The 14140-nt window shown below is 38.9% G+C and overlaps 1 protein-coding gene across 6 annotated transcripts in view; it reads left to right on the top strand.

The window, feature by feature from the left end:
• LOC124774975 (thialysine N-epsilon-acetyltransferase-like) overlaps window positions 1-14140 on the top strand; it is a 137337-nt gene that overhangs the window by 43860 nt on the left and 79337 nt on the right. For all 6 annotated transcript variants that reach the window (XM_047249713.1, XM_047249715.1, XM_047249712.1 and 3 more), the window contains one exon: window positions 8428-8479. In XM_047249713.1, coding sequence (XP_047105669.1) covers window positions 8428-8479 — 52 coding nt within the window. The remainder of the gene's footprint in view (window positions 1-8427; window positions 8480-14140) is intronic.

Here is a 14140-nt window from a genome sequence, read left to right as displayed (position 1 = left end):
AGATTATTGTGAGTGAAATTTTCCTGAACTACTGAAATGTTTTGATGTAGAACTTTTACATTATTTAGCATCAGTGCTTTTTTTCTAAAAAAAAAAAAGTTTGAGGGTACTCTGACATGGGATATCATGCAACAAAAATTAGTTATAACTGAAGCATGTGATACCACCCATCTGCTTTTAGTCATGACGTTATCAACATGTCGCCCGACCTACCCCTCCCCCCCCCCCCCCCCCCCGCCCCCCCAAAAAAAAAAAAATATCAGACTCTTCAGTTGACTTTACAGCTCATATGAAGCAGGTGATACTGAGGAACACACAAACATACAAGAGAAAGTGGTTGGTATCGAACACTTCAGTTTACATCACCTCAACTGAAGCATGCGATTTGAGCGTACACATATCCGTTTAGCACTACCATTGCCCACTATTAGCGGGCGAAGGCACTACATGCTTGTCGAACTTGGTGCCAGTGATTCATTTGTCGAGAACAGCTGCCACAGCTTCGAAACGCTTGAAACAGTCAATGACATCGATTTTCCCACCAAAAAATGCACTGGTATCGTTCCTATTGCAATCACCAACATAAAAAAAAATGAAATAAAAAATTTACGTCTGTGAAATAAATCTTTGGCACATTTCCAAGTTCTCGACATCTTAAAAAAATTACTTTGTCAACGAAAAAGTTTAGGGGTACGCATCCACCAGCGTTCCACCAGAAAAACAGCACTGTTTAGCATACTGTTTTCAACAGTTAAACTACTGAAGTTCTGTTAAATTTTTTTTTCCTCTATGACCTTCTGTTGAACTCTGACATCATTAACATTCTTCTCCTGCTGGGAAGATTGTGCAACTAACTCATTTTCCAAAACAATAAATTTATTTTCTAATACATTGACTTTTTCATTCACACTTTTTAATCTATCTGACAACCCATTTTTTAGCTCCAAAACCTAATTACTCAGTTGGTCTATTTGGTATTGTACCCTGTCCGTTTTATTATTGTTTTCAGATCATATTTCCGTTAACTGATCATTGACTGAACTAAATTTACTATAGTTATCCATTTTTATTTCTGGTAACCTATCATTAACTGCACTCAATTTTGCCAAAATCAACTCCACAATATTGGTTTTCACTATATGTCTGCTTTCTACACTTTCACTTGGTTCAAACATGTCCAGGCTACATCCTACAGCTTTCACTTCATCACCACTATCCTTATCTAAATTAATTTTGGTAGCAATCACACGAGTCCACCAAGAAGAGTTAATTTCACAAATGGCTTGTGCTTATCTTTTCTGATGTCCTAGGTCGTAGTTGTAAAGTCCTCTTTCAATTCATCTGGTCCGTCATTGTTGATATCATATGAAATTCTCATCATTGTTGATACAACTTTGTTGGGCAGTCCTCTGGTCTTCTTTCTTCGATTGACTGGAATTTCCATATGTATATATAAAAGCTGGAAATAAATCACTTTTCTTTCTTCTTCTGCAACAGGCTGACTTTGTTATCAGTCAACAGATCCTAGCTGATGCCCCCACTTGTAATCTTACCCTCCCACATATCACTATTAAATTCGCTGTCTTAGTGTCTTCACTATTTTCAAAAGCTTGTAGCTTGTATGTAACACATAAATTTCTTTTTTATACATTTTAGCCTAAAATATAATACACTGTATACAAAATCATATAAATTCTTTTAATGAAACAGCTGAGATAATTTTAACCTATGCAAGAATTGATAGTATACATGGTATTGGTTATCTCTATATAAAAAAAGGTAATGTTAGAGGAGGATGATTCACTATACACGTCGTGGAAAGTAGAAGCCATCATGTTAATTACATAGCCTGAAACTGTCAGGAAACTACGTTGCTTCGTAGGAATGCTAGATTTATACCGGCATACTCTGCCTCACTCAGCTGAATTGAAAGAACCACTGACTGCAGCACTTTCTAGACATAAAACTAAAGGAAATTCTCTGATCCAATGTACAGATGGAATGATTTATGGCTTTGAAGCTGCAAAGCAAATCATAGCAAATTCTGCACTCCTAGTGCGCCCCACATTGGATGAATCTGTTGTGTTGCTGGTAGACACTTGCCAGATTGCTATCAGTGCACCATTACATTGGTTAGTTGATGGTGCTCGGCAACTACTCATCTTCCTTTCACACTAGCTCTCACCTTCCCAGCAAAAATGGAGTGCTTATGATCATGAGCTTCTTGTTGTTTATGAACTGATCAAGTACTTTTTCCCCCCCATTTGCAAGCCAGAGAATCACAGTTTTTACTGACCACAGGCTGCTTATCTACACTTTTAGGCAGAACAACAACAAATGCTCATAATTTAGAGTTCACTTCTCAGTTCAACACTGACACCTGTCATATTTCAGGCAGTGACAATGATGTAGTCGAATGTCTGTTTCAAGTTAGCAGTGTAACGTATGCTATTGATTTTGCACAGCTTGCAGAGGTACAATAATCTTACACAGAAATGCAGAATCTATTGAAAGATGCATCATCCATCCTGCAGATGTAATTGGTTGATATTCCTGGTGCAGATATGAAACTATTATGTGATATTTGTAGTGAAGGGCCACATCTGCTGTGCGCATTCCACAGATGTGGTTTTTCTGACAGCTCGCACCACCCTGGCTTCAATCATTAACTCACCTGGTTTCAACATGTTTTGTATGGCCTGGCTTGCAAAAAGATTGTCACAAGTGTGCTCGAATGTGCATTCAGTGTCAGCACAGCAAGATATCTCATCATGTGAATGCACCTGTAGGAGATTTTCCACATATGACAACATGATTTGCACATGTGCACAGCAATGTAGTAGGTTCACTACCTCTGTCAAATGGTCAGCACTATTTGTTATTGATTGCTTCACTCTTTGGCTGGAAGCAATACCATCTGACAATATTTCAGCAGAAATCCTAACCTTTTATTCTGTATCAAGCTGGATTTTGTTCTCCAGTTGTCCACTCCACATCACCACAGACCATGGCCAACAATTTGAATTGGAGCTACATATCTAACTTAGCAAGTTCTGAAGTGCTATTCATTTAAAGACAACAAGCTACCACCCAGTGAGCAATGGAAAGATTGGATGTTGGCACCTTTCCTTGAAAGCTGCACTGATGTGTCACGATACTAATTGGACAACAGCCTTCCCCTTGGTCCTGCTTGATCTTTGGAACACATCCTAATAGGATATGGATTCTTCATCATTGGAGTTCATGTATGGTGAAGCACTATGACTCCCTGGCAAATTCATCAACCCAAACTCCATGCAGTTACCTGACCATGACCAAACAAACTAATTTGTCCTCTGAAGGAACATGTTGGTCAAATTTGCCCATAGCAAGTATTCAGACATGGAACAAGACCAACCTATGTGCATAGATTTAATGCTACACAGAAACATTGTAAACCAATGCTACAACTGCCTTACACATTCCTGCATTGTGTTGTTGAAACTGGAGTATGAACTCTGAGCATTGTACTGAATGGCAGAACTTCTGCAGTCTCAACTGACATAGTGAGACCAACTTACATATTCCCAGAAGTACCACCAAAACACGTATCACAGAACCAGCCTAAGCCTCATCCTCAAGCACAACTGCATCCACCCAAAGCAGACCTGCTACCTGAATGTAGAACATGGTCTGGACATCTAGTGCATTTCCCAGCAAGATTTTTGGATGACACTCTGTTTCTCCTGAGGGGATGTTGTAGCAATCAAGATCATCAGTTGCTATGTTTATATGAGCTGTCATAGAGTTCAACTATCATAGAGTTCAACACTAGCTTCTAGAGGTGCTGTGTTTTGTTTTGTTCTCTGTGTGTAGTGTGACATTCCATGAATATTTTATAGGATGATAATTTCTTGGCTATAGTTGACAGTTCTTTCCAAAGTTGTCTCTAGTACTAACTAGCCTCAAGTAGTGTCAAGTGATTCTACTTTGTTTATTGGTTAATAAATGTAGTTCATTCCTGGTACACTGGAGTTCATACTTCGTATAACTGACTGAGTACATTAAACATGCAGTTGTAGTTGTTTGGGTGGCTAATACCTAGTTGCACTGACTCTTTAAAAGAAAGAAATGCTACCTGCTGTCAAAAAAACCTGAAACTTTTTTATGTGCCTAATAGCAAAGACACTTTTTGTGTGCTGCTTCATGTAAATATGTCTGTATTTGTTCATAAATTGTACAGTTACTATTAATAAACCATTTTTGAAAAAAAAGTGGGCATGGCTTACGTTAATCATATGAATATAGCACATTAATTCCTGTAAATTGTGAATACTAATACACTTAATTTGCTAACATAAGAAGTAATTATAGTCTCAAGCACTCATCAAGAAAAAATTCTGTTTTGTATGTGAATAGTACTTTTATTTTGCTACAACTGATTGTTGCATCTTCCTTTTCATACGAGGGGCATTTGACAATTCCATGCAAAGTCCGAGAGATGGCACCACCGGCGCATATTGAGGTCATGTTTAGTTAGTAGCATCTTTGGAAAGCACACTCACCACGTTTCAGCTATATTGGTCTATTTCTTTGTGTTTGGCATTCGTGTGAATCAAGGAAGTTGAGTGATTGTCAAAAAATGGAGGAATAAGAATTTCGTGTGGTGATTAAACATTATGAAAGACAAAATGCCTGAGGAGACTAAAGAGAAGCTTGATAAACATTACGGTGACTCTGCACCTTCGATTAGAACAGTTCATAAGTGGTTTCAAAATTTTCGGAGTGGCCATATGGGCACAAGTGATGCTGAACATTCTGGACGCCCTGTGGAGGTTATGACTCCAGAAATCATTGATACATTCCACGATTTGGTGATAGATGACACAAGAGTTAAGGTGCATGAGATTGCTAGTGCCGTGGGCATCTCGAATGAATGGGTACATAATATTTTGCATAAAAATTTGGACATGAGAAAGCTATCTGCAAGATGGGTTCCGCTATTGCTCACGCTTGACCAAAAACGGAATCATGTGAAGTGTTGCAAGGCTGGTTTGCAACTGTTCAGGAAGAATCTGCAGGACTTTAAGCATCGTCACGTCACTGTGGATCAAACATGGATACAATACTATCTTCCTGAGACCAAACAACAATCTAAACATTGGGTTTCCAAGGGAGAATCTGCACCAAAAAGGCGAAGACCATTCCTTCAGCTGGAAAGGTTATGGCGTCTGTCTTTTGGGATTTGCAAGGGATAATCCTCATCGACTGTCCAGAAAAGTGCAAAACTATTACAGGTGAATATTATTCATTATTATTGGATCGTTTGAAAACTGAGCTGCAAGAAAAACGCCAGCAATTGGACCGCAAAAAAGTCCTTTTCCATCACAACGATGTAACAGCACTTTCCTCAGCAGTTGTGCTCACAAAATTAATGGAAATAGGATTCCAAATCATTTCACATCCCCCCTATTCTCCAGACTTGGCTCCCTTGGACTACTATTTGTTCCCCAATTTGAAGAAATGGCTGGCAGGACAAAGATTTTATTCATACGAGGAGGTGATTGCAGCAACTAATAGCTATTTTGCAGACTTGGACAATTCCTATTATTCAGAAGGGATCAACAAATTAGAACAATGTTGGATGGAGTGTATAAGTCTAAAAGGAGACTATGTCAAAAAATAAAAAAGGTTTACTCCAAACATGTAAGTAGTTTTTATTTTTGCATGGACTTTTCAAATGCCCCTCATAGTTATTACATCTACATCTATGAAGGTGGTTTGATAAGTCTCATAAAGAAGCAAGAAAAAATGTTTGTTTCATAAATAACTCACCTTACTTTTGGACCTAGCCTCCTTTGATGGATATACACTTGGTCCAGTGATCTTCAAGTTTTTTGATCCCATCAGAAAAATAGGTTCTGTCAAACTCTACAAAATATTCATTTATTGCAGCTATCACTTCCTCACTTGATGAAAATTTCTTCCCAGCAAACCAAGAAGACCCTTGGGGTAATTCAAGTGAATGGGCTGGATTAGTAACCAATTCAAAACCCAATTCATACACTTTTGCCATTATTATTGTTGATACGTGGGATGATGCATTATCCTAGTGACAGAGCACTTTTTTGCATGCCAACTTTGATCTTTTTTCAGCCAATGCAAGTTTCAGACAATCCAGCAATGAAGCATAATAGTCCAGTTATGGTTCTGCTGTTTCCAAGTAAACTATGAATATTATTCCTTTGGAATCTCAAAAACCAGTGGCCATCACCTTACCACCTGACAAAATCATCTTTGCCTTTATCAGTCAATTTCACCAGTGTTTGTTCATTTTTTTTACTGCTGTTTTGACTGTGGTGTGTAACAATGGATCCATGTCTCATCAACAGTTACAAATCAGGGCGAAAAGTCTTGCAAATTGCTATTAAACATTGCCAGACATTGTGTTGAAATGTTGTGCAGGATGCACTTTTGGTCGACAATCATAACCAGTTCTCTGAGTAGGGTATTATGCACTCACTTAGTTGAGATCCTACAGTCTCAGCAATCTCACAAAGTTTTATTCGGCTGTCTTGCATTACCACATCATAGATTCTGTCAGTGGTTTCCTTCGTTATGACATCAGTTGAATGACCAGAATGTGTTTCACCTTCTGTGCATGTCCAACCAGTTTAAATTCATCAATCCAAAATTAAATGGTCTTCGGTGATGATGCAAAGTCCATGTAAACTTCAGCCAATTCTGATTTGGTTTGTGTGGTGGTCCAACTTTTCAAATGAAAATGTTTAAGAACATCACAAAATTTGGTTTTCTCCATTTTCTGTCACATTTGACACACTGACCGATTCAGATGGCTGTCAACAATGAACTTTACATTGTACATTGTTGAAATTCTGGGAATAATTAAGCTTACCAACTATGAAGGCACAGCAAAAATGTTCCATTCTTTCGTGAAAATTTACCAGACTTAACAAACCACCCTCGTACATGACTAGTATTCAGTTTAACTAATTTATAAAGATGTAGCTTTCTTGTGTCTTTGATAAATTGCCCTGCACACACTGTGACTTACTGAATATACACTCCTGGAAATTGAAATAAGAACACCGTGAATTCATTGTCCCAGGAAGGGGAAACTTTATTGACACATTCCTGGGGTCAGATACATCACATGATCACACTGACAGAACCACAGGCACATAGACACAGGCAACAGAGCATGCACAATGTCGGCACTAGTACAGTGTATATCCACCTTTCGCAGCAATGCAGGCTGCTATTCTCCCATGGAGACGATCGTAGAGATGCTGGATGTAGTCCTGTGGAACGGCTTGCCATGCCATTTCCACCTGGCGCCTCAGTGGGACCAGCGTTCGTGCTGGACGTGCAGACCGCGTGAGACGACGCTTCATCCAGTCCCAAACATGCTCAATGGGGGACAGATCCGGAGATCTTGCTGGCCAGGGTAGTTGACTTACACCTTCTAGAGCACGTTGGGTGGCACGGGATACATGCGGACGTGCATTGTCCTGTTGGAACAGCAAGTTCCCTTGCCGGTCTAGGAATGGTAGAACGATGGGTTCGATGACGGTTTGGATGTACCGTGCACTATTCAGTGTCCCCTCGACGATCACCAATGATGTACGGCCAGTGTAGGAGATTGCTCCCCACACCATGATGCCGGGTGTTGGCCCTGTGTGCCTCGGTCGTACGCAGTCCTGATTGTGGCGCTCACCTGCACGGCGCCAAACACGCAAACGACCATCATTGGCACCAAGGCAGAAGCGACTCTCATCGCTGAAGACGACACGTCTCCATTCGTCCCTCCATTCACGCCTGTCGCGACACCACTGGAGGCGGGCTGCACGATGTTGGGACGTGAGCGGAAGACGGCCTAACGGTGTGCGGGACCGTAGCCCAGCTTCATGGAGACGGTTGCGAATGGTCCTCGCCGATACCCCAGGAGCAACAGTGTCCCTAATTTGCTGGGAAGTGGCGGTGCGGTCCCCTACGGCACTGCGTAGGATCCTACGGTCTTGGCGTTCATCCGTGCGTCGCTGTAGTCCGGTCCCAGGTCGACGGGCACGTGCACCTCACGCCCCACGTGTTGAGCAATTCGGCGGTACGTCCACCTAGCCTCCCGCATGCCCACTATACGCCCTCGCTCAAAGTCCGTCAACTGCACATACGGTTCACGTCCACGCTGTCGCGGCATGCTACCAGTGTTAAAGACTGCGATGGAGCTCCGTATGCCACAGCAAACTGGCTGACACTGACGGCGGCGGTGTACAAATGCTGCGCAGCTAGCGCCATTCGACGGCCAACACCGCGGTTCCTGGTGTGTTCGCTGTGCCGTGCGTGTGATCATTGCTTGTACAATTCCAGGAGTGTAGATATAGAAATATTTGTGAAAACTCTGTATTACAACGTTTCATTTTTTTCTAGGAGCTTGCTGACTTTGAAGAGATGCCAGATGACTGCAAGCTGACAGTAGAGGGTTCGTATATTACCACTGTTTTTGTAATCTATTTAGAGCTTTTATTTTTTTTAAATTAATTTCTGTGGATATTGCAGTGAATGTTGTTGAAATTGCTCTAATGCTTCTGTATTTAGTTATTTATTAGCAGGTTCAGTAACTTATGGCAAATGAAAACTTACGTTTCATAGGCAATGCTGTTACTGACTGAACATCCAGGCATGACTCATGACACAATCTCACAGCTTTGCTGGCCCACCAGTACTCATTTCCTACCATCCAAACTTCACAGAAGATCTGCTGAGTAATTTGTAGGATTAGCATTCCTAGAAGAAAGGGAACAGTGGAGACATGTCTTAGACACACCCGGGCAAAGAGGGGGGGGGGGGCGGTTGGGAGGGGGCATAATTTCCAAATTGTAAGAGTATTCCCTATGAAAGGCAAGGTTCATGGTTTGAGTCCCTCTCTGGCACAGAGTTTTTATCTTTTAGGAGGTTTCTAAACAGTGCACACACTGCTGCAGAGTAAGAGATTTGTTCTGGGAGCAGGTACAGAGTTTGCTACTATTGTGGGAAAGAAATCCTAGAAACTGGTGGACAATGATTGCACTGTGTTATCATTTCCATCCCAGCTATTATTTGCAAATTCAGTTTCATTTGACTATACAGGGAAGGCTTTCTTGGCAGTATTTGTATCCTGGTTGATTTTTTTTTTTTACACTGACATTAGGCCGTGTCCTAAGACATTTTTCTGTTTGTTTGATTTTTGGCAATGCTCAAAATTATTTTTGCTTTATTTAGAGTGTTACACTTTGTGTCATTCTCTAGTGATATACGTTTGGAGGATTTTACAGTGCTTGTGGTAACTGAGTTGTATCTCACTGTTTTACAATGCTTGTGGTAACTGAGTTGCATGTCACTGTTAGATTATCTGTGGTGTTTTAAAGGTTTCTCCTCTTATCATAAGGATTTTTCCTTCCTTTGTCTGTGCTTTTGTTTATTTCTGTTCTTATTTGTTTTACAATAAAATAGGAATGAAAATGGGAGGGAATGTGCTTAACAAATAATTAATTTTTCATCACACTATTTACTTCGTACATTTGATTCTAATATTCTTTCCATATGTTTTATCCAAATGCCATGGCCAAGTCATTGTTTAGATTTCTGTCATACAATATTTTTAATGATCAGAAACTAACTGACCCGTTTGTTTTACTGTAAATATTTAACAATGTGGAAAAAAAGTTGCTTTTACATCTAAATCACTGAAAGTACTCGTGTACACACACTAACAGCCAAAGGCTGTATCACTATGGTCTCCAGTCCTTGTTGGCCACTCTATTATGGGAAATAATACCACAAAGATGGGCATCAAAATCTCTTGGCATTACCAGTGATTTGGACTGTCAAACAGGGAATAATACAACACTCATCACAAATAAGCAGTCTCCAGTTAAGGATATACAGTGTTATTAATATTCTCTGCAGTTACCAGGTGAAATATAAGTTACATCTTGCTGGCGGCTGTTAAATTGTCAGTATTTATGACTTGTGTGCTTTTAAATCCACAGTCATGGCTTGACATACAAATACCTATTCAAAACAATATTCACAAATGTTTAAGGTTTGGAGCTTATTGCCAATTTTTGTAAAATACATTGTTTTCTGTGCCTTTTGTTTCAGTTTCATTTAGTACACAGAACTTTTATGTAGTTATGTTCATGTCATGCCAATATTGCCACTATATATGCACTGTGAACTAAAATGGCACATATTACAGCATTAAACTTTGTTTTTTAAATTATTACACTATTGTAATATACTTATATATGATTCCATCACAGGAAAAGGAATTCTAACATCTCAGTACATTTATTGGGATTATGTGGTGCAGTTGCCTCAGCAAATAACTCGCTTTGTCGATTGAATATTTCACTTTTCAGCAGAGTGCTCACTGGTATTGAGAATTCTACCAGAGTAAAACTGTTTGTTGGATGCAGCTTGAATTTCAAGCTTTGAATTTCGTGGCTAACACTTGTGATTCATGTTCCTGCTTGTAAAGCTCCAAACTGTGGAGCCTCTTGTACAAGCATTAGCATCTCTGCGAAGAAACGAATGAGTGTATGACAATGTTAAGTCTAAGACTGATTTTTAGGTAAGAACTTCTGCACATCAGTAGTCCTTGCCGACATAATCACCTTCAGGCATGCTTGATTAGATTAATTGGTAGACTACAGCATGTGAAAGGAAAGCATTCAGTTTGAACACCAAATAGGCATACTTTTTTAATCTGTTCAGAATCTCATTAACTCACTTTATTTGGCAAAGCCTCCAGCCTGAATATCAAGAGCAGCATAAAAACATTACAGGAAATTAAAAATGGTATCCTTACTAAAATTTATCAAAATGTTACCCCCACAGGTATAAAGTACAGAGTCATGTGTATAATCAAATAATGACATGCATATTCCCATGGAAACCACTGAAAAGCTAATTTATTAGTTTTTCTTGTTATCTCATCTGCAACTGTTAAAAAGGAATCATTGTAGAGATTATTGAAATTTAGGAGCATTTTTTCAAAACTCGATAAATGCAACAGACACTGTTTTTCTTAAAATAAGGTTTTCTATTTTTTTCCTGGATGTCTATGTTTGAACATTTTAAATTTTACATGATTACCAGATTGCTCAGATATAAATAAAACATTGTAATGAAATACAATAAAATTTAATTTTTGTAAAAATATGTTAGGTTATCATTTTTCCAGTGTTTTTTTCAAAAGTTGATAAATGTATGTAATTATTGCTGGTATCTGTTATTTTGCCTTTTTAAGTTCTGCATAACTTTTTAATTTTTTACAACTATTTTTTAAATTGACTTTAGTATTTATTAAGCGCCTTCATTGTTCCACAACATGTATTTTTGTATACATTGTTATAAATTGCATTTTTTTTTAATTTATTGTTTTTAACTTTATTGAGAATACAATCAATAATAATATAAATACAGTAGTGTAACACAATAATAATAATAATAATAATAATAATAATAATAATAATTTTAATAGCTGTTTTAATGTAATTGATTAGCTAATTTCATTGTTATCAATACCACATAAAGTAACAAATAAATAGCTGTGCCATGAAAAGTATTGCCGGTAGTAGTTACATTACATGTCATAGTTACAGCTATTCATTATTCATCTAGGACATCTTTGTAATACTCTTTTGCATCATTTGGAATTTCATAGCACTTTAGCAAGGCAGGGATGTCTTCCTTCTTTTCTTTGCTAACCATATTTTGTTTCGGTAAAAGTGTGGGTGTTAATACTGTTGGATGGCATGGTTTCTTTCCTCTGAGGATGTCAACTTGTGCTGGATCTTTAAAGTATGTATTACTTACTGACATATTAACAAATGTCTTCATTTTCTTGTGTGAAAAGACACACTGGCTGCTTGTTTTGAATGGGGCTGGTATTTAGTACTTTCTGTACTCTGTCTTTTAGATTTTTAGCAACCAGCCTGTGTTTCGAACTTTGAGAGTTCCATGCTCTTTAGACTTCTCAATTCTACCAAACATTCTGTCCAGGAGATAAACAGGAAAGAAGTGATGAATATTATAGAATTTTGCACTCTTTTCCCAAGAACGCCATAAGCATCACCATCATACAACTATTTTAATTTTGGTTGCTGGAAGAATTTGAGAAAAGTTGTGTGGTACTGGCACCATCCTTTGGTTTTTTCTTATCGAAGTCAGAAAAAAAGTCCAGTAAAATTGAAGCAACCCATGGTTGCATCCTCTTGAAGTCTCTGTCTCCAAGCAGGTGTAGATACATGATACTTTCCTTTTTTGCTCCTTAGTATGGTTCATGATGCACAGACTGTATATCCATACTTGTCTATCATAGAAAATCTCTTTGGTTGATAGTTTTGGAGTAGGCTTGTTTTGCTGCATGTCAAAGCAAATCTTATTGATAGGTATTACATCACAAAACTGCAGTGCACGAATTTTATGTAATCTGTGTCTGGTTCACAGTTCATGCATCTGCTTTTCTTTCCATTGGACTAATCTTATGTTTCAATCATTGACTTTTTCTTTCTTCATAGAATCTATTAAAATTTTATTGACTGTGAGATATGAAGGCAAATAGCCTCTTGCCAGACTACCATGGTGGCTCACTCTGCATTCAAATTTCCTCATATCATTCGTAATGGGAATAGTTATATCTTTATGATCCTTTCCTGTTCTGTCAATTCCTTTTGTTTGCTGTGGCACTCTGCTTCCTTCGTAGAACCTGCATACTAGATAAGATAACTTATCCTACGATATGCCAGAAACTCCTTGGAAAGTGGGAGCAAATACTGCTGATTCCTTTGTGTGTGTGTGTGTGTGTGTGTGTGTGTGTGTGTGTGTGTGTGGCAGCAACCTATCTTTTCCTTATATCGTTGGTATTCCAACCAGCAGTTTCCATTGTTTCATTTTCTTCCTAAACTGGGATTTTCTCACTGGAGCATTCTTTGACCTGTATGCCATTTTCAGAATAACAAGAATAATCATCTATTCTCATATAGCTTGCACTACCTCTTTGTACACTAATATGAGAGCATAAAGTGAATATTTGTCTAAAAGTGTGCTGTAAGTGTTGTGACCAAAATAAAGTCTGGTTGCAACACTATTCCCTCTAGTATATATTGTTACAGTAATGTATAATATAGTGTACAGCAACCTGTCACACCAGTCTACTCCATTATTGCCAACTGCTTGCTGTGGAAAGTGAGCTAAGACACTTGAGACTAATTTTATTGCATTTGTTGACTTTTGCTTTAACTCCAAGAGTGCATATATCAGGATTTGCTAAAACCAAATCAAACAATGGAAAATCTAGGATGGAATGTAACAATGTTATGAGAAGGAAAGTTGCCACTCACCATATAGTGGAGATGCTGAGTCGCAGATAGTCACAGCAAAAAGATTTTCACACTTAAACCTTTTGGCTAATGGCCTTTGTCAACAATAGACACACACTCACATAAACGCAACTCACACACACGACTGCAGTCTCAGGCAACTGAAAACACACTGTGAGCAGCAGCACCAGTTCAGAGTGCGAGAGGCAACTGGGTGGGGAAAGCAGGAGGTTGTGGCGGGGAGGGGGAGGGATAGTATGGTGCGGATGGCAGACAGTGAAGTGCTGCAGGTTGGACAGCAGGGAGGGGAGAGGTGGTGGTGGTGGTGGTGGAGGGGGGGGGGGGGGAAGTAGTGGAAAAGGAGAGACACAGAGATAAATAGAGAGAAATAAATAAAAAATAAAATAAATAGAAAAAGAGAAAAAAGACTGGGTGCAGTGGTGGAATGATGGCTGTGTAGTACTGGAATGGAAGCAGGAAAGGGACTGGATGGGCGAGGACAGCAACTAATGAAGGTAGAGACCAGGAGGGTGGCTGAGAACCAAGGCCACACCATAAATATTGTGCAGAGAAAATGTGAAACATTACAAATGACAACCCGTCAAAACTTCATACAGGGTGGGGTATGCAGGGTGTATATGCCCTAGAACAACTGGGAAAACCCAGGAATTTCTTCATCTGGGAAAAATACGGGAATTTTTTTCAATTCTGGGAATGTTTCATTGTTTTAGTTTTCAGTTAAATTTTTGTAATTTTGACTGGTAAGAACTGATAGC

Source organism: Schistocerca piceifrons, chromosome 2, assembly GCF_021461385.2.
Source record: "Schistocerca piceifrons isolate TAMUIC-IGC-003096 chromosome 2, iqSchPice1.1, whole genome shotgun sequence".
Classification (NCBI taxonomy): Eukaryota; Metazoa; Arthropoda; class Insecta; order Orthoptera; family Acrididae; genus Schistocerca; species Schistocerca piceifrons.
This window is presented reverse-complemented; position numbering and strand designations above follow the sequence as displayed.